The 21685-nt window shown below is 36.3% G+C and overlaps 1 protein-coding gene across 10 annotated transcripts in view; it reads left to right on the forward strand.

The window, feature by feature from the left end:
• LCORL (ligand dependent nuclear receptor corepressor like) overlaps positions 1-21685 on the forward strand; it is a 169527-nt gene that overhangs the window by 146568 nt on the left and 1274 nt on the right. For 7 of the 10 annotated variants that reach the window (XM_058670262.1, XM_058670264.1, XM_058670269.1 and 4 more), the window contains one exon: positions 796-5856. The exons of 2 other annotated variants lie outside the window; for them this stretch is intronic. In XM_058670262.1, coding sequence (XP_058526245.1) covers positions 796-5644 — 4849 coding nt within the window. In that variant the 3' untranslated portion in view covers positions 5645-5856. Of the gene's footprint in view, positions 1-795; positions 5857-21685 lie in introns of those variants that run through there. One more of the 10 variants, XM_058670263.1, reaches the window with a different exon arrangement.

Genomic DNA, 21685 nt, shown 5'->3' on the forward strand with positions numbered 1-21685 from the left:
CTTGCTACTGGTATTGAATTACAAAAATTTTTTGTATGCTTCTGTAATTGGTTGGTAAGCAGTCATGGGTCTTAGTTAAATTAGATGTATATTAGTTTCTGCAGAGGGGCATTTTTCAGCATTTGAAATTTAATAATTAGGTAAGTAATTCCTTTAGTTTCATGTAAATGTTTTAGTATTTAAAATCAATTAAAAATAGATTTCACTTTTAAACAGCTTCCATTTTTATATTTTCTTATTAGGTTAAAATGCCTGCAACTTAATCTTAGGAAACATATTCTGTTATTTATATTAAATCAGAATCCCTTAATTTTTCTTGTGACTATGCAGAGCTCTTTCATTTAATTTTCACTGCTTTAAAAAAAACTATTTAAAATAGAGCTAAGATTTTACTCCTACATATTTTCCCATTATTTGTACTGATATGTACTGATAGTTATCAAAATAACTTTCAAACATTTACCTTATAAAAATGTAACTCCTGAAGCACTTTTCATAAAATATTTTAAATGTATCGAGAATATAAATAATAAGTAAATCATGTATAATCATCCGCTTTTATATTGCTGCAAAATTAGGACCTTAGGAATTCTTAAACTTTGTTACAAGAAATTCTCATCAGTGCTTCATTACATTTTTGCTAAATAATAATGAGGATGTAATCGTTGGAGCTTTATAGGAGTCAGGAGTCTGGCAGTACCAAAATATCTTTTGTTCAACTCTGTTAAAATTATGACTCCTTTTAATGGTATTTTTTTGCTGTAATTCATTTTTTTGTTTGATTTTTATTTTTAGTTCAACTGTTGATGCAAAATCAGAGGAAGCTACTAAAATGGAAAGAGGAAAATCAGCATTAAGCAAAGTTTTGGAATCTTTGTGCATACATCATCAGCAACAAGTGTTGGCTATGTTGAAATGTCTAGTCCAAGAGCAGAATTCCTCTTCTCTTTTTTGCTGTAATGCTTCATGTGCTGTGTCTTCAGAATCTCAAAAGCCCCTAATTGGAGATGATTTACATAGTCTGCTTTGTAGTTGTGAATATAGACTGGCAGAAAGAGGGTGTTTACAAAATGAAAGACAAAGCCCTGGTTTAGGGCCTCTGCCAGTCTGTATTAAAGATTTACATTGTTTATCTTGCCAAACTGTAAGTGTTGAACACATTAAGAAAGTAGTGAATAGAGAAATTGCAAATGGTTATAATTCTCACAGGTGCTGTTCTGGACCACAACAAAACATTCACCCTACAAAATCCACCTTTCATAGTCCTGTTTTGGCAAGGGAAGTGTGTGATCTTTCAGTAACTCTTAAAGGTGTTTGTCGATCTCGAAGTCCCTCACCTCCACCATTATCACCTGTACACACTGAAGGAATTGAAATATTGAAGGATGTCATCTCAGAGCTTTCAAGCTTAGAAAATAACAAACTTGAAACAAATATTAACCAGCCTCCATCTCTCACACCAGCAGAAATAAGCAGCAACAAGGGTGACCATGAAAGTAAAACATATAAAACTAAAAAATTAAGTAACTCTGATTTTTCACTCTTGAATGATAGCAATAATTGTACCATAAATCATGAAAAAGGTGAAACTGCTGTAATTTTTCAAGATTTAATGGATCGCATTAATGAAAAATTAAAATCAATAGAAACCACAGATACAGCAAACCTTATAAAATTATCTAACAGTGATTGTAGTACAGATTATGATTTGAAATTGGGAGATTTAATAACTTCTCTCTTGCACAATGCAAAGGCCAGTGATTACAGTTTTATGGAATTACTGAATCAACACGATAAAAACACAGAAAATAAAACTATTCAGACAAGATTTCGGAAGCGTCAAGAAACCTTACTTGCAATGCACAGGTCTCCTAACTCACCCGTATTGAGAAGGCAGTCTTTACAGATAAAAAGACAACTTGCCAGTCTTGATGAAAGTTTTGTAAGAAAGAAATACACTGAAAAAAATTCAAGGAAGTTGATGCACAGTGACAAGATGTTTTCATTGAACAAAGAAGAATTCTGTCATTACCAAGGGCCTTTCTTACAAAATTCTAAAAGCTCTGAAGTTAAAAATCATGCAGAAACATCATTTTCATCAAATTATGCATTTCAGTCTTTACAACTACCTCTTCACAGTGTAGAAACTAATTCGACTTTTGATGCATTTTCAGAAAGCTTTAAAACAACTTCACTTGAGAAAATGAACATAAGAAAATTACAGGAGAAATCTGCAGCTGGAAAAATGATTGTTCAGAATCGTCAGGAGAATCCAAAATTAGAACATACTCCAATTCCTTTACGAAGTGATGTGCCTGGACTTCTGAGCAGAACTAAACGAAATATTGTGCCTCCAGGGTGGTACTCTATATATGTAACAAATAATTATGTTTTCAAAAAGTCACCTAAGACTAAAAAAGTGTCCGAATCCACAAGAAGAAAAGAACTAGTGAAAAGCATTCAAATCGAAAGCTCACACAATATAGACCTAAACAAAATTGCAATGACTTCTAATTTACAAGTTGTTGTGGAACGTTTGGAAGATACAATAAACATAGCCAAAAAATCTTGGGATAATCAGCCATTATCAGAAGGATATAAAGCATCTAAGAAGTTGATAGAAGTTGATGGTAAAAACCCCAAAGCTGTGAGAAATATAAGTCTTACTCTAAGTAGAACGGCACGCAAAGAGCAGAGTGCATCGAAACCTGTGGTCACATCTAACAGTATTGTCAGAAGTCATTCTGTGCCTACAATGGATTTGAATAACAAAAGTCTTGATAATCTGAAAAAGACTTCCACTTTAGATATGGGTACATTTGTTTCCAGTGTTGAAAATTTACCAAAAAAATATGAAGATGTTGAAAGCTCTTTTCCTAACTATTCTAGTCCTGTCAAACTCATGTTTTTATCTGAGGTTAAAAGCAATGAAGGAGTCAAATATACTTTAACTTCTCTTGGTACTTCTCAATCAAATACTAGTGTTCCTCCTGAAAAACTTATGACCCATCGTGTAATTGCAGAAAAAAGAGAAGCAAATGAGGATATCCCAAATGCTAGCTTTGAAAATTTAAGTTCTAATCATTACAATGAGGACATTCTTCAAAGGGAGCTTAGTGAATTTAATTGTACAAAAGAAACTCCAGAATCTTCTGAAATGTTTATTAATGATATGAATAGTGATAAGCCACAAGAAGAATCTAAGGAAAATTCAAGCGGTATTATTGATTCATCTTTTAAAAGAAAACCAGGTAGACCTAAAAAAATAGGTCCCCAAGTTGTGAAACAGGTTAAGAGACCAATTGGAAGACCACCCAAACCTAAGATGGATCAAACAAACATCACCATTTGCCAAAATGAGTCCTTTAATGCTGGAAGGAGAAGCTCAGCATCTCTCATATCGGAAGTAAAAGACGGTATTTACAAAAAGAGTATTACAGTAACTGTGATTTATGGCAGGTCAAGAAGAACCAGAAGGCATGTTTCTGAAGGAAATGTAACCAGAAGCAATACTAGGTCTTCAAATAATAATGCTGCTGATTTTCCAACTGAATATGATAGTCTCAGAAACATCAGGGAACATGAAATTGACTTAAATGAAAGAGTAAGTGCAGTGTCAAGCTTGACCACTGAAAGTGAGATCTTGCAGTCAGGCTTTGAGTATGTTAGGCCTATCAAAAACAAGTCTGTGGTGCCTCAGCCTTCCAAGAACATTATTCGGCCCAATCAGAAGCCTTTGGCAGTCATAAGGAAGCCTGGTAGGCCTGCAAAAGTGAAAATCTCTGGCATATCTGTGACTATTAATAGAATTTCACCTCAGGAAAGAGAAGTAAGTATTAGTAGCTGCTTGCCTCCTCTAGAACAGGAGAATGCATTAGAAAAATCTCTGCCTGAAGACAAATTTGATCAAACATGCAATAAAATGGGTAACTTGAAGCACACTGCCATTGACATATGTGAAAATGGATCCAAAGGCATGGTTAGTACTATACCTTTGAGACAGTCTGTTAGGGACAGAAAACCATCTCTGCATTTGTTACATTCATTAGCATCTTCTGGCTCACTCATTTATAGAAATTCTGTGCTTCATAAGTCATACAAGCTCCATTTGCAGAAAGGTAAAAATCAGAAGCAAACACATCAGCAGCCAGGGTTAAAAATAACTTCCAAAGATACCCCAAGAACTAGACGTTCAAGGAATGCAAAAAAGTGTTTGGACAGTAACAAATCCATACCCACTAAAGAAGTCACCTTGGACCCAATAATCTCATCCAACCCTCTGCTCAGGTGGTGGGCCACTTCTACTTCAAATGATTCCCTATTAGAGGAGTTGAACAACAGATTTGAGCAAATAACAAATGCCTGGGTGCAAGTGAGTGGAGATGAAGCTGAAAATTGCATTCATAAAAAAAGACAACATGCTGAAAATGACAATTTCAAAGTAGCAAAACCTTTAGAAACGTGTCTTTTAGAACTTGAAGTTTCACCTGTAAAGATGCTTTTTCAGAAAAAGTATGATTTGAATGAACTCTCCACCTGGTTTATGCAAACAACAGAAACACAGTCTCTTTCGCTGGTTAGGAAAGCAAATGCTCGAAACCCTTTGGAGGTAATAAATACTAGGGGAATTAAATTAGGTACAAAATATTCTGATTTTAACAGCCCCTTTAGAAAACACTTTAAAAAATTTGCACTCTCTTCTCCCTCAAAGTCAGCAGGAAAGCTACATATACTGCATAAAATGGTCAGCTCTCCACTTTTAAATATTAAGAGTAATTTAACACTAACTAGATTAAAAAGGACTGAGTTTAAGAGGTTACACCGTGAAAGGTGGAGAAGAGAGGGTAAGCTTCAGAAACACGGAGCCGTTGACTGGAGCTCTCAAAGGAGGAACTTAAGGTTTTACTGCCAAAATCAGTTTTTAGGGAAGCTTGGGGGGAGGACGAGTGCGGACACCCCACCCCACAGCCAGCGATCCCTGGCTAAGCAGTGCACTGTGCCGCATGAGGCGAGAGAGGATCTGTGGCAGCAACAGGTGGCAGTTTCTCACTTGAAAGCGCATACTAATCTAGAGAGTAAATTTAAGTCAGAAGCAAAGGAGAATGGGACAAAATGCAGCCAAAAAGATTTTGAAAAGGGATCAAGACTAGGAACTGTGTGCTCAAATAATTGGAGGTCAAAAACATTAAAAGATTGTAGAATATTTTTGAGAAAGATCAATTATCTTGAACACAGAAATACTTTTAAACTAAATACAATAATCTACTCTCCCGAATCTGTTGACAGCGGAAGTAATCTTCAGACTCATTTAGAAGAATCAAAGCGCTTTTCTTTAAGGTCCCATTCTGCTAGGCAAAATTCCTTTAAAAAACAAACTAAAGAAATAGAAAATGATAAAGCTAACAGTCCTTCAAATGATAAATTTGCCGTCCAGCTTGACAATAATAAATTAAGCAAATTGGCTAACTTTGACAAGAACTCTCCTGACACTTCTGAAGTTCTTAGCAAACTGAACAAAAGAAAAAGACCACCATGGAAGACCACAGAAATATCAACAAAAAGACATAAGCGACAGTCTTGCACCAGTGGACAAATGGCAAACTGTTTTTCAAAATCCCAACTAGGTAAGTTGTTCTCTACTTGATTTTACAGTTTCATTGTAGGTGCCTTGAGTAAAGTACAAGTTAATAGGTAGAAAAGAAGCAGCTGGTTTGGTTTTATTTCTTAAATATTTAAACAACCTAATTTCTTGGCACCTAGTTTGAAACTCCTGTAATTAGGTGCTACTAAATGTGCTGCTGCACTTCGGCACCTCTTAGTGTAGCCAAACTTTCCATCACATAAAAACATGTTCAATATAGACATCGTTTCTTTAAAATTTATCACTAATGTAAAAGTTACTTTTTCTTCTTTTGCATTTGATAAGTTAATTAAAAATCATAAAAATGTTTTATTAAAAATGACCAAGTAAATATCTAAAATCGTTAGAGGCCAATGTATGTATTTATTGATAATAATGTCTTAGATCATATAGAAAAAATAAAAACTGCTTTATTGCTAAAATAATGTAACATAATCCTTGACTGTCAGACTCACATCCCACCATTGAATTCGTACAACACCTGGTACCTCTTTGAAATTCACCTTATTTAAATAAATGACAAATAAATAAAACTTGCCTTGTTTTGAAGAATGACACAGTATTTGTTTCCAATAAATTAGCAATTTATTGAAAGAAATAGAACTTACAAGGAGAATTCTTATACACTGATAAGCTATATTGAGTTATAGGCAAGTTATTGTTATATAATACTGATTTTGGAATAGCAAGTAATTATGTGCTTTGCTAAGTTAATAAAAATCTGACATCGATGCTGAAGGGAGGCTTTCAGACTTATCAAAAATGTGAATACTGTAACTGGCAGCACAGCTGTTTCCAACTCTGTGCTGTCAGTGCCATTAGAGACATGAAGGAGTTGCTGGAGAGGTTATGGATTACTTCCTGAAGCGAGAGAGTGCTGGGTTACATTTGGAAATGTTTAGGCTATTTTTCACTTGATTGCATCGTTACATATACTTTATGGTTTTGGAGTGATTGGGAAGTTTGGTGTCTATTTTAGTTACCTTGAAAACAAATAATATCAAGTTTTCTGTTAAAAAGCAGTCATTATGTTCTAGAATTTTAATAAATGATTTTGTCCCCATTTAAATTATTTAACTGAAGAACTTTACCTATTTCAGTAATACCTAGCAACTAATGATTAAAAGCTAAAGCAATAATTAAAAGTTTAAATGTAGTCAAAGGAGCCTGTTATGGAAGTTGAATCAGAACTGAAAATAATGACCGTTCTTATCCTTAGCAACACTAAAATCATTATAGCCAATTAGAATAAAAACCCAGTGGTAATTAAAAATAAACTTATAGTTTGCCTGACAATAATACACTAATACACACATTTTTAAAAGATCATCATGAGTAGAGAATAAAATATGAAATTTCATTTTTAATTCTTTATATCATCCTCATTTCATGCTTTGTTTACCAACAATAATTTGTATTTACACATTTTACAACAGAACCGTATTTTGTCCTTCAATATTCTGAACTGTTCTTCTCAGAAATAACCACAAAATGTGTTTTTAAATAAACACCGCATGAAACATGAAATCATCCTATAAAAGCATAATGGAAGATGCCTAATTATTACATTAATTTCAAATTTATTTGGGGATATTCACAAAATTTTTAGTGTAATGAACTGTTTTTCATCTTTCTCACTTTAAAAATTACTAGTACTAGTCCTTGTTCTGCTTAAAGTTTTATTTATCTTTTGCTGATAACTTTCCTTCTTTATTTTTAACATTCTTTTTTAATCAACAAGGATATTATTTTTATAAACTTGTATTTATAGCAATATTTGTTATATTTATGTGTATATGTTTTCTTGAAGTATGTTTTTTTTTTTCATTCTTGGTATTCCATTACAACTTTTTGCCCTTTTGGAAATAATGTTAAATCTCATTATTAGTTTATATATGTATTTTTCTTCATCAAATAATTAGTGACTGGAGACTTAACAATGGGACTTTCTAGAAAAACTAGGGAGATGTGTGTAACAAATTTTGGTATATTTCCTGCTGATGAAAAGTTTTGTTTCTACCATAAATATGCTGTTTTTGTACATTTCAAGATTAACTGTCCAGATACATTTAGTACAATGGAATTTTAAAATTTATACTCCATATTTGTACTACTGTATATTAATGTGTAAACCTTATAAACAAAAAAAACTATCCTACTCTTAGTTCCACAGATATTCAGTGAGTGTCTGCAAAATGCTCTTAGTCATCTTGGATGCTTCAGAGGTTGCAATTCCTTGTAAGTTAAAAGACAAGACCTCTATCACTTATTTATTCAATAAGTAGACTATATTGTATGTCTCCAAAGATGTTTTAAGGAGCATAATGGTTACAATTGTGGCCTTGGTCCAACGACGGCTACCATTTCTTGGGGAACAGAAAAATGGATATGCAATTGCTATAGAAGGGTGAGTGCTGTAATCGGAGAGGGTGAATTATAGGAGCACACAGAAGGGAAGCTGAACTTGAGTTGAACTTTAGGAAGCTGAACCCAACTTTTTCTGCCCATCACATCTAGGCAGATGCTTGAAGTGTGCTTAAGTATTATTATAAGTTGGAGGACAAGTGGTTCAGGCAAAGCAAACTACATAAAGAAAAATTGAGTGATGAGAGGAAGCTCAATTGGAACCCCAGTCAGTCATAGCGAAGGCATATAGTAGCAATCATGGATTGGGCAGGTGTGGAATAGTTCAGCACCACATATCAAAAATTCCTACCTCAAGGTCCAAGTCTTCCAACATAAAGCTGCTGAAAAAACATACAGTCTGTGAGGTCCTTATCAGCTAATGGGTGGGGGGGAAGTGTGGAACCTTAATAATGGCAGTAATTGAAAATAGATTTGAGAGAGATTTGTAAAGGAAAGCCAGCACTTCGAGAAAGGAATAAAGGGTAATTTTGAGGTGTTTTCTTTGAACATCTGGGGAGATGTTTGTAAGTTGCTCCGAAATATAAGAGGATACTCTGTATTCAGTTTTAGACAAAAGGAAATTGAGGAATCTAGTGGAATACCAAGAAATGATCTTTAAGAAACTGTTTGATAATGTAAATCTTACCCAGGAAAGAGGCCTGAAATGAAAATTTGGAAGTGAGCAAATAATTTAAGCCATGAAAGCAGAAAAGTTTAGGATTTCAGGAAAAGATGTGCGCAAAAGGAAACTGATGAGAATACTTTAAGAGGAAATTGTTGATAAGAAGTTAAGGTAAGACCCTGCAAGCTCCCTGCCCCCCGGCCCAGCACAGCCACAATGGTAAGCTGGATGATTTGAGAGAGCAGCTTGTGAGAACTCAGGGAAGTAGGTGTCATATTCAGTGCTACATGAGTTAATGTAGAAAAGCAAAGGAATAAAATATAGCACTGGAAACTGGAAATGACTGTGGGAGAGGAGATGGAGGTATTAGCTAGGTAAGCAAGGGTTGGAGGGGGAAGACATTAAAGCCAGGTTTGTAAAAAAAAAAAAAATGTGTAGGCACCAGTGGGAAAGAAAATATTGGTAAGTAAAATGTTAAGGACAAAAAGGTGAAATGGAAGTGGGAAGGCAGAGATCTCCTGGATTCATCACAGAGTATAGGATCTACAGTCTTGATGGAAGAGTAGGCCTTGGCCAGAAGGGTCACTAAAACAGTAGGAACAGCGTGTGGGGATGCAAGTCCTGGTGATTTTGGGGAGCAGATATTGGGATACTATGATCCATTTTCTGTGAATCAAAAGATAATCTAAGCATGATCTGGTTGCACTGGGTGTTGGATAATGTGTGTAAGATTTAGAGTTGTTGTTCCAAGAATTCAGAATTGAGCAGCTCTATGGATTATCGCTGCTGCCAGAGTGTAAGCTTAGAGTAGACCTTTAGATTGAATAGTGCTCACACTCACCAATTTGGTGTTACGAAAGACAAAGAGTTGCAGCCAAAAGTGCCTGTCCTGTGAGAATGAGATCTGTGATCAGAGCTGAGTTCTAGATGACTTTTGCTGATATTTTCCCTTAATGTGTGTTTGGGGAAGGAGAGGCACAAGGAACCGTGGAATGTGAAGAGCCCTTTGAGGACTGAGATGATAACAGCCTGAAGACTGAGTGTAACTATTGCAGTCTCTTCTCAGTCCTCAAAGCAAATTTACAACTTTTAATTGGGAAATACCTGGAAGTTAATAAGCTGACTTTGGATACCCTTAGAAAATTTTGAAGAATAAAGTACTAGTTTAATTTTCCCCCTGAAATTCAGAAATCAGTTGACACTTTGACTTGGATTGTGAAATTACTTTTTAAAAAATTCAGTTAATTTCTCTTGTGTTTTCATCTGTCTTTAAAATGACAAATATATATATTTTTCCATTTGCAACTCTGGTTTTTACATAGATTGTGTGATGGTAATGCTAACTAATAGACTCCTACAGCTACTTAGTATGGACACTCGCCACGCAGCCTCTGGTCTTGCCTATTGAACTCAAGAAGTTTGAAATTCACACTTATTATTGTCAAATATTCTTAGGCATTATGATATAAAATTAGAGTTTATTCATATATTGTTAATATCATGATTATCAGTTAGTGGAAAAACCATGAAGCATACATGTATGATCTCCTAAATTTAACTGTGATAGAGAGACACTTGTAGGTGACTCAGAGTCACCATTGGCATCACAGGCATTCCAAGCACGGATTTCAAGTTCCTAGACTCCCAAGATCCTGTGTGCAAAGGGTTCCTTGGCCAAATGCTAGGTCTCTTTCCAGTTCTTGGTGCTTTAAAGTGTCCCAGCAGCATGTGAAATTACATTGCTCCAACCTTTTTTTTTTCTATGTTGCAACTTTTCTGTATCACACAAATACAGTATAGGGAATGTACCCGGAGACCCTGCTCGATGTACTTTCGTCTTCAGTTAGGCTGTGTTTCATTGTGATATTCCAATAAAGAATATAGTAACTAAAAATAGATGTTCATTTATATCCTAGGTTTGTTCTGGTTATATGTAAGGTCATGAAAAATAAGTCGTAAGTGCTTTGTTAACATTCATCATTGAAAGAACACTGTAGCAAACACCTGTGAGCCCAAGATTATCACAGTCTGATATGCATATTAGGTTTTGTCATATTAAGAAGGAAGAGCTGTGGTAGAAGTCAGCTCCGAATGATTTACTCTCTGATTATAAACCATGAGAAAATAGTTTTGCTATGAATTTAAGAAAGCATGTTAGATCAGTGCCTCCTCAAGGATTGATACATGCTCTTAGTTTGGTCAGAACTGAATGAGAGAAAGATGAATATATCTTAATGTGAGAATTAACACATGAATATGCTCTTCTCTTGTATGGGGTTCTTGATGATTCTTTGCAAATTGCCAGTGCCATAGGAAACACTATTAAAACTTTGCGAAAGTGCTTTAATGAAACCAGGGATTTTAAAACTGAAAATCACTCTGTTTAAATTTCAGGATTATTTCCTCTGTCCCGTCATTTTCTTAGGAATTGGGTAAAGAGGTAAATTTCTAACCTTTCCCATAATACTCTACCAGACAATTAGCTTGGTCATCTCTACCTTGATGTTTTTTTCCTTGGTTATATCTCCTTGCTTTGTCAACCATTATTGATATTCATAATACCATGTTTAACTGTCCCATTATATTTCATCAAAAGCAATGCAGTTTATTCAACAGACTTTAGATACTTTTTTCTCTTAGTGTACCAGGCATGAAGTTAAGATATTAGAGTCACAAAGGAGTTCATATTTCAAGGCTTCCCCCCGCCCCCTTGGGATACGAAGCTAATATAACTTGAAGATAACATGGTTGGTTCACCATTTTAGTGCTGTAGAATTACAAAATATTTTCAAACTTAGAATAATTCTCTACATCAGGAAATCTGGCCCGTAGCCTGTTTAGCAAATAAAATTGTATTGGAATACTGCCATGCTCATTTGCTTATATATTGCCCAACTGCTTTTGTGCTACAAAAGCTGAAGTACCAGAGACCATAAAGCCCACAGAGTTCTTTGTGGAAGAAGTTTGCTAACCCTGTTTATATCACCACAGTTTTGATGTGGGGTAGCTAGAAAAAAAATAAGTTAATGGCTTTTGAAAAATGGGTAATGTCAGTCTGTCATATTCACCTCCGACAACCCATGCACTCCCTGCAGCACGTATCAATGTGTTTCACATGCTGGTTGTGTTTTACTCCTGTGGGATGATTTTGTATGTCTTTATCCAGCAGAGTGGTGCTGAGAAGGCTGTAAGCACCATGTTTACTCTGTTGTAGCCCACTATTGTCTCCCTGCACCCTCCAGATCTGCTTTCCAAATCTGAGGTCAGTGCAAGGGCCACTCTGCTTTTCTTCCTCAACCAGCTGTTACCACCTATTTGAAGGATTTTGAGTCCAATACTTCACATCATCATAAATTCCTTAATCAAGGAATAAGTCTTCTCCTTGTTTTTGCTGCCTTCAATGTTTTATGTCAAAATTCAAAAGCTTTAGTTAAACTGCTGGCTACTATTTTTTCCTCTCATTTTTCCCGAGCAGTAAATAGCCTTCTTTGTCCTAGAGCTAAACATTCTCTGATTATCATTATGTTAAGATTAATGACATCACCTCAAGTTTAATTTTTTAAGTGCAGGATAGATCTCAGAATGTCATATTGCCACTTACTGTCGCCCCCTACCCCCCTTGTTTTAAACAGAATCTTGGCTTCTTTTTTTTCCTCTAGTTCCAAGCAACCTGGAAAACTCCTTTGCTAGCTGTTTTGTTTCTCTTAAAGAAACCTAAAGGTTTTAAAAGGCCTGTATTTTATACCGTTAATTTATTCATTCAAAAAGTAGTCTCCTGTGATGAGAAGTGAAATAATGTGAAATAATGGGGTACAAAACCAGATTTTTATTTTAGCCCTCATTCACATTTTATTAAAAGGGCAGGTGCTGTGAGTTCATTAGAGGGGAGATTTGGTCAAGCCAAAGAAGTGAGGGAATACTTCTCTAAGGAAACGGCCATTGACCTAAGTGGTAAAGGAAGACTAGGAATTAACCAGTCCTTGTGGCAAAGAAATTAGGAAAAGGGAAATTGTGCATGTGGGCATTGCCAGGAGAACTTCGTTGTGGGATTCTTAGCAGGTTAGAGAAGGAGTGGCTAGTGTGTCAAGAGTCAGCAGAGAAAGGGAAAGCATGCATTCGGGAAAAGGAACACAGTGCTGCCTCAGAGAGGCTTGGGGGAAAAATGAAACTTTTTGTTTCCAGTACAATAAGATTTTGAAACATGTGCATAGCTGTTCTTGTTTTATAATACACTTTTTTAAAAAAAAGATTTATTTTATTTTTATTGGAAAGGCAGATTTACAGAGGAGAGACAGAGGGGAAGATCTTCCATCCGATGTTTCACTCCCCAAGCCAGCACAACGGCCGGTGCCATGCCGATCCGAACCCGAGAACCAGGAACTTCTTCCGGGTCTCCCACACGGGTGCAGGGTCCCAAAGCTTTGGGCTGTCCTCGACTGCTTTCCCAGGCCACAAGCAGGGAGCTGGATGGGAAGTGGAGCTGCCGGGATTAGAACCGGCGCCCACATGGAATCCCCTGTGTGCAAGACGAGGACCTTAACCACTATGCCATCACGCCGGACTCTTATAATACACTTTTTCAAGACCCTTTGGAGACCATACAGTTTCTCATAAACCACACTAAGAAGTTAATATGCTTTTAGTGGGTTCCCATGAAGAGATTAAAAGTAGAGTTGAATGATGGGAAGATTTATCATCAGTTTCTGATCTGTACATTTCTGTTACTGCATTGTGAAGAATGGAGGGTGTAAAACACAGTGAAACCATGGGTCATTTTGATAGCCCAGATGAGAACTAACTGTTCTACTGTAGAGTAGTGGCCTGACAGTAGTGGCTAGCAGTCACGACAGGAGCTTGCTTTAGAAGCAGGTTGATGAGTTCCACCCAAAGCGGGTCTCCCACGCGGGTGCAGGGTCCCAAGACTTTGGGCCGTCCTCGACTACTTTCCCAGGCCACAAGCAGGGAGCTGGATGGGAAGTGGAGCTGCCAGGGTTAGAACGGGCGCCCATATGGGATCCCAGCACGTTCAAGGCAAGCACCTTAGCTGCTAGGCCACACCGCCGGGCCCAATTCATATATTTTGAAACTGCTGTTAGATGTAATATAGTTAGGTAGTTCCAATAAATTGACTTCTTCATCTAAGGAAATGCCCTTACTTTATCTAATAACACTACAATCATTCCAGCTTTCCTTTCACTAGTGTTATGGCATATATGTCCTCTTATTTTTATTTTAAGCTATTTGTCTTTGTGTTGTATTTCTTACAGGAACTTGTGAATACTTCAGAAAATTTGCAGAAAAAATTCAAAGGACAAGTTTATTTTAGTGCAAAAACATTTTGAGAACTATGCAGTTTTTTATGATACATATTTGGTATGAATTTTTAAGACTCCTCACACTTATGGCTTGCTTTTTTATCCAATCTAGTCATTTATGCCTTTTATCAGAAAACTTGCACTCAATTGATTATTAATCATTGACTTTAAGTAAGTCTGCTATTTTCTGCTCATGCCATCTATTTTGTCACACTTTTATTGCCATTTTTTGGATCAGCAGAGCATATTTCATTCTATTTAAGTTCTTACTTTGCATTTTAAAGAATGGTTGCTGTAGATTCTACCTTTAAATAATTCCTTACTACATGAATCTTTTCAGAAGATTACAACTACCCATTTGCGTTTTCCTCCTCCAAGCTTTGTTTCTATTGTCACACATTTCATTTTTACAACTGCTACAGCCCTATAGTTCTTTGTTATGTTTTATACAGTAACCTTTGCAGATTATAAAAATAGGAAAGTGTTTTTCTCACAGTCTATCATTTTGCTTAATCCTCTTGTTACAGGTCCATATTTCCATCTGATATCATTTGCTTCTGCCTAAATAAAATTTCCTTTAACAATTCCTATACTGATGAGTTCTTTCAGTGTTTACTAAATATTGCCTAAAAAGGGCTTTATTTCATTTTGGAGTTTGAGAGCTATCTTTCCTGAACGTGGTGTTTGAGTTTGTTTCTCTCAGTACTCAACTGTCTTCTAACAGCATGAGGCATTTCTAAGATGAGTTGGCTGTCATTCTTGTATTTGCTCCTCAATATGTAAGGTCTTCCCTTCTGGATACTTAAAAGATTTTGTTTATCTCTGTTAATCAGCACTTTGGTTCTGAAAGGGCTTGGCATGGTTCTCTTCATATTTTCTCTGCTTAGGATTTGTTGAGTACTTTGAATATATGAATTTATAGGTTTCATCATATCTGCACAATTTTTAGCCATTATTTCTTCAGCTAAGAACATGTCTTTATCCCTTTCCATTTTCTCCTCCTGCAGTTTAGATCAAAGTTGTTGCAGCATTCATCAGGCATGCTTCTCATTCATGTATTCATGTTCAGGATTTTTTCTCTGTTTCACTTGGAGTGGTACTTTTCTGTTTTTTTTTTTTTTTTTTTTTTTTTTTTTTTTCGCTATTTGTATGATCTGCTAATACAATTAGGGCATTTTTCATGTCGTATTTATCACTTCCATAAGTTCAAACTTACGCTTCCTGCATGCCCTGTCATGCTCATGCTTCCTTTGCATTAGTGCTTTAACTTCTTGAAGTTACAGGTGATACCTAAAAAGCCTACATTGGAGTGTTAGGCTTAGAGATTAAGATGCCAGTTGGGACACATGAGTCCCACATCCAAATCTTGGGGTCTAATCCCCAACTTTAGCTCCCGATTACAGGTTTCTACTAATATGAACTCTTGGAGGCAGCAATGATGACCCAAGTAATTGGGTCCCTGCCACCCATCAGGACACCTGGTTTGGTTGCAGAGCTTGGAAGGCATCCAGTCATGAGCCAGCAGGTGGCGGTCATGTGTCTGTAGGCATGTGTGCAGCAGCATGAATGTACCTCTGCTTCTCAAAATAAAGTAATTTTAAAAACACTTGCAAAGCATTTTTTTTTTTAATGTGTTATTTATCTGTTCTTAGTAGTGGCTTGTTTTCTCCCTCTATATGGATCCTGATTTCCTATCTTTTGATCCTAGTAAGGTTAGATAGGATGCCAGATACTGTAAATTTGTTGTTTTGTGCTGAATGTGTTTTAGGATTTTGCTCTGGGACTTTTACTAAGAAACATTTGGATTCTTTCAAGTATTGCTATTGAGTGTTCCTATTTAAAGTCAACCCAGCATTTTTAGTCCAAGGCAATAGTAAGGATGATTTATGATCATAAAGATATTCGTATGTTTACTGTGTTTGAATGCTCAGATTTAAGATACTGCCTTAGGGACAGTTGTGTTGTACTAACTTAGTATCCAAGTTCATTAAGAAAGTCATGGAACAGGAATGTGGCCCACATCCCATATTGGAGTGAGTTTTTACCCCAGTTCCAGTTCTTAATCGCAGCTTCTTGCTAATGCAGATCCTGAGAGGCTGAAGGTTCAAGGAACCGGGTCCCTGCAATCCACTAGAGAGCCCTGCATTGAGGTGCCACCTGCCATGGTGGGCATTTACAGCATGAACTAAGGGATGACAGTTTATCCTGTTTGCCTCTTAAGTAATTAGGTATTTTATATGTATCATAATATTCATTATGGTTATCATGTCCATGTTTACAAAAAGTCAAACATTTTTAAGTGCAGGAATTTTGTTTTAAATTTATTTTTATTTGAAAGGCAAAGCTACAGAGGAGGATAGACAGGTCTTCCATCAGCTGATTCACTCCCCAAACTTCTGCAGTGGCCATAGCTGAGCCAAGGCGAAGCCAGGATCCTTGGAGGTCTCCGAGGTGGGTGCAGGGTCGCAAGGACTCACCATCTCTGCTGCTCTCCCAGGATGTAAGTAGGGAGCTGGAACAGAAGTGGAGTATCCAGGACTCAAACTGGTGCCCATATGTGATGCTATTGCCATAGGTAGAAACTTAGTGTATTGTTCCACAGCACCAGCCCCAAGAAGTTTGTTGTGGCCAAGGATCCTTTGTGAATTGTATAGCTGCACTGTATTCATTTAATTATAAAGATGATTGGGTTTGTGGTCTTTATCTGAATTTAACTTCTGTGCAACCAAAAACATAGGTAGATGCTCTTTTTCTCAGTAAACTGTTCTTTCCATCTGTTTATTCTAAGTTGCTGACGCCACGGTTTGCTGTGGTGCTCAGAGGACTGCCTCTACTAAGCACATGCTGTGCATCTGTGCCAATCGTGTCATCTATTTTAGGAACTTCAATATAAACTAATTGTCATTAAATTATAGTGAATTGCAAAACTGGAGTATAATCCAGGATTATTGATCAGGCATGCTGTGATCTTGCAGGTTCTCTAGGTAATGATAAAGGGGTAATAAAATCTTCCACTTAATCTTTAAATTTATCAGTATCCTACAAAAGGAAGGACCTACCTTTGAGATAAATTAAGTCCTGAAAACAAAACAAAAAACTACAATCTAACTCTTACAGAGTTTATGGACCGAGAGAAAGGATTTCCTCAAAGTTTATACCTTGTCACCCTGGGATGCTCTTCCCTTGCCACATCCTAACTCTTTAGATCTGACTCCTGACATTCAAAACTAAACTCTAATACTCTGCTTATTATCCACATCAAAACTAAGCTCTTATACTCTGCTTATTATCCACATCAAAACTAAGCTCTAATACTCTGCTTATTATCCACATCAAAACTAAGCTCTTATACTCTGCTTATTATCCACATCAAAACTAAGCTCTTATACTCTGCTTATTATCTACAAAAAAAAAAAAGACTCCAGCATAATATGGTAACATGACTGAAAAAATCATATGCAAAGCTGCTGTATTTTATCCGCAATGAAAAATGCTTTTTATCTTATGTTCGTTAATAGTGGAAGCATTAACTCGCCCTAACTTTGACTTGCCACGTGTCCAGTCAGGGAAACCGGCTTTGTTCACACGTTTTATTCTGTATGCCAGGTTCTTCACAGAACTGTTAATGGTCATACTATCCTCAAGAAATAGTGACTTTGATCATCTTCAATCTCCAGGTACACAGGAGCTTCTGCAGATGGAGCATGCACTTAGCTGGCCAGTGACTGGAGTCAGTCAGAACCCTGGCTCTGTAAGAGTCTTGATGTTACTCACGTTTACTAATGTTCTCAACCCTGGTGATGAATTCGGAAGGTTTCCTCTCTTGTAGTCTCCTCACGGCTTTCCTTCTCTGTAAATCCTTGGTCCTACTCCTTTTAATTGCCTACAAAACATTTTTGATAATTTATTAATATTTTTCTCTCCCAATTTCCTTACCCTTGTAAACAGACAACCCCCACCACCACTCTTAATACATTTACTCAAGGATCTGAGTGACTTGTGCCTGTACACACCACCTGAATCTGCTCATGATCCTATGTTGGCTCCTTACAAAACTCGGCTGTTTGGCTTAGTGGCCATCTGGACCCAGGCATCCCCAGAGCCCAGCAGACCAGACATTACTGTTTGTAACTTCTAACTGCATCACAAGCAAGGGAATACATTTGTCTGCTCCAGGAAGGTTCTCAGCTAATTTCATGCACTGACAAGACTTCCATCTACACCACTGCACAAACACAGACTCTGTGAACTTCCACCCGAGTGTCCCAAGGCTGACGATTTTACCAAAGTAGTCATGGTCCAGATATCCAGTCAGTTCAGGTTCCCCTGGCCTCACACCTTACCTACTATTTAGCTTCCTAGTATGATTTAAAAAAAAATAGAAAAGGCTTATCTCTCCTCTCACTTCTTACCGCCCAAGTATGCAGTGTTTTTATATCTGAATAGTCTTACGGTTTTTAAGCTTGCGAATGTAGTCTCCTTGGACCCTTACAACTCTGTGCAGGGAAGAGTTGTTTTTGTTTTGTTTTTTCCTGTTATAAAGAAAATGAGGTTGAAGGATGCTGAAGCTACTTGCCCCAAGGTGGACTGCTTTTCGTGAACATTTTCAGAACCTGAATGCAGGTCTTTTCATTTTTTTCTCTTTCCTCATAAATACCCTATGTGCACTAATGATGAGCCTCATCAGAATCCACAATACACCGGAGTACTTAAAAAGAAGCTGGAAAATAGAATAAGTTCCTGAAATCCATGTGTAGGTTTTCATAACACGTTTCCCATCAACTCTTTGAGGGCTTCCCCATATGCATGAGTTTCAACATTTCTGTACTGAAAGAAATTGATCTTCTAATGCCATTTTCCATAAACATTTTGAAAAACCCCAACATTCCAAAGGCCACTTTTTCCGGTGACTTACATGCTGATGCCTCAGCTCTCTAATCAGTGCGTAAGACAAACTGCTAAATACTGACAATTCTAAAAGCACAAATTTAGGATTAACCCATTACAAAATTTTTATGAGCAAATACAATTTACAAAGTGGGTAGGGCGAGAAGGAGTATTACTTTGAAGTAATGCAGTGAAAGATGAGTATTCATATCAACAAGGATGTGGACTAAAGGACACAGAAAAGCACATTGAAATGTCACACTACTTACGCTCTCAGACTTTAAGCAGTCTGTTTTTTCTACTTGTTAGAATGTGAGGGAAGTCATTTTCACACATGGTTCGAGTAAAACTGCGCAGTCTGTGAAGAACATTATGGTAATAGTTCCTCATTCTGCAGCTAGTCATTGTCAGTAGCAGTTCTGTAATATTAAATGGAAAATTACAGAAATGAAGAATTTGCTTTAAATTGTGCCCATTTCTTAGTGGTGACAAAGTCAGGTTGTGAATGAATTTCCCCCTTTTTCTCACCTATCCAAGTTGTATGTACTGTCCACCCACTAGTCATGTAGTAGCCAACTCAGGAGATCAATTGTTGGAGTGACAATGTATTCACGATTTACTATGCTAGTTCCTGTTCTAGCTACTGCTGAATAATTATACCTGGCTAACAAACTACACTTTATCACAATTATGCTTGAACTATACAGAAATACCAGTACTTGCTGGGTTTGGTACTACCTATGCTTTAAATAAGGCATGCACTAAGTTGGATGAGGAGGAGCACTAGGGTTGAGGGGGAGGGGAGGATCTTGTGTGGATAAAGGGGACCACTGTTATCAATATCTCTAAAGCACCCTGGACTCAACTCTTCTGCTCTTCAACAACTTGTGAGATAAACTTGCACACATTCGTGAAGACCAAAACTACACAATGAATCTATTCACTTGAGGACTGAAGCAAAATAAATACATGAACTATCCAAAATAGGCTTCAAAAGCAAGATATCTAACAATGTATAGAATTTTGAGGTGCAAAAGTAATTTGTTAAAAAACAAAGTGGTAAATATTCTAGTGTGGAAAGACTGAAAAAGTACACATCAAAGTGGTAATATTCACCCCAGAACAGACCTAGGAGCACTGATAGTAGTTTCTGTTGTCCAGCAGTAGGTACGCGTTATTTGTTTCACAAGTGTATTAGCTATTTGTAAACATGCAAAAGAAAAAATTGTTTGAAAAAAATTACCTCAAGAAAAGTTGAACATAATTCTTCACATAATATAGATTTATATAGCTATGCCACAGACTCCCACAATTAAACCTAGTCAAAAATCTGTTTCCAAACAAAGGAACATTGATTAAAAAAAAAAAATCCTGTAGATTTGCAACCTCTTTGGAAGTAACTTGCCATTATATTTATATCCTAAAATTACTATCTAATTTGTACTCAGTAAGCTAAATACTTTCATTGATGTAGTATTAAAAATAGAATTTAAGATGCCCTGAAGAGAGCCAGGTTGATGTTAGTCCACAAACCTCCAAGTTTACGACACCTTGAAAAAATGTTTAGTTCTCCCTTTGCTGAAAAAAAATCGCCTCTAATATTCTGATATCTCTGGTTGCAGGACCGCAGGTGATAATGTGTATTCTACGGAACAGTGTGTCTAAATTTTTCATGCTATCAGTTTACCAATTAAAGTTCTCAACTTAGGCATGTGAATATATTCCTATTAACATTATTTTAAAAACTTTCCATTTAAGCGTGTAACTTTGTGCACCCCTAGGGTCTCTGTATCAGAATGTGCGTATATCACTCTAGAGAACTACATTTTAGTAAAAATGGCTTGAGTACTGAAGACAACAAGGTAAAATAATTACATTTTTGTTAAATAGCAAAACAAAATATCTTCATGATCATGATTGGTTGCTTTAGATATTGGTTTCATTTCTCGGAGCTTTATGCTTGATATACATAATTACTAAGCCATCATTAATGATCTGTTGTATTTCTGTAGCATGCCTTAGATTTTCTCAAAAACATGCATATCAAACACTTGCTTTGAAAATACAAATAACCAAAATATGAAAACTGGCAGTTTTTGGAAATTGGAAAAAAAATCTTTAGGCCATTTAGATCTGTAATCCAACTATACTAATAATCCATATAAATTTTTCAAGAATTAAAATTTCTGATATGGGTGGAAATATATTTTAGGTCTTTTACATCACATCAAACGATTTAAATAAATCCGTATTAAACCATCTGTTTTGGCTTTATATGTATGATAAATCATTTTTGATGAGTAATAATAATGTTGAAGATATCTGATCAACCTAATATAAATCCAGTCAAGCTGTTCCAGTAATACAAAAAATTTCTTTGAAATAAACATGAAATATATAAGGATACCACGTGGGTTCCTCTGATAAGCTGGGATGAACAAACTTGTTTTTCCACCATCAGAGCCAGACTAATTTTTCTATTCTTCATTACCTGAGTGAGTAGATGGTCTGTAATGAAAAGGACAAGGGCTGCATTCTGACTTGAAGCACTGTGACTTCACACATTTTTATACTTAACTGCTGGATAATTCACTCACATATTTCTTCATTTAGGTATACCAACTTTGGTTGGTGTGAAATTCGAATCACTCAACATGTGTAAGTGCCTGAAACATAGTAGGCTCATATCAATACCTTCTTTCCTCAAAGTGGTTCTGATTTTATCCATTGAGACACAAGTTAAAAGTGTTGAATTCTGCTGGGTTCAGTAAGCTAAATAATGTCCTGATTATAACTATGTAATCCACAAATGCG

The sequence above is a fragment of the Ochotona princeps genome, chromosome 11 (assembly GCF_030435755.1).
Source record: "Ochotona princeps isolate mOchPri1 chromosome 11, mOchPri1.hap1, whole genome shotgun sequence".
NCBI lineage: Eukaryota > Metazoa > Chordata > Mammalia > Lagomorpha > Ochotonidae > Ochotona > Ochotona princeps.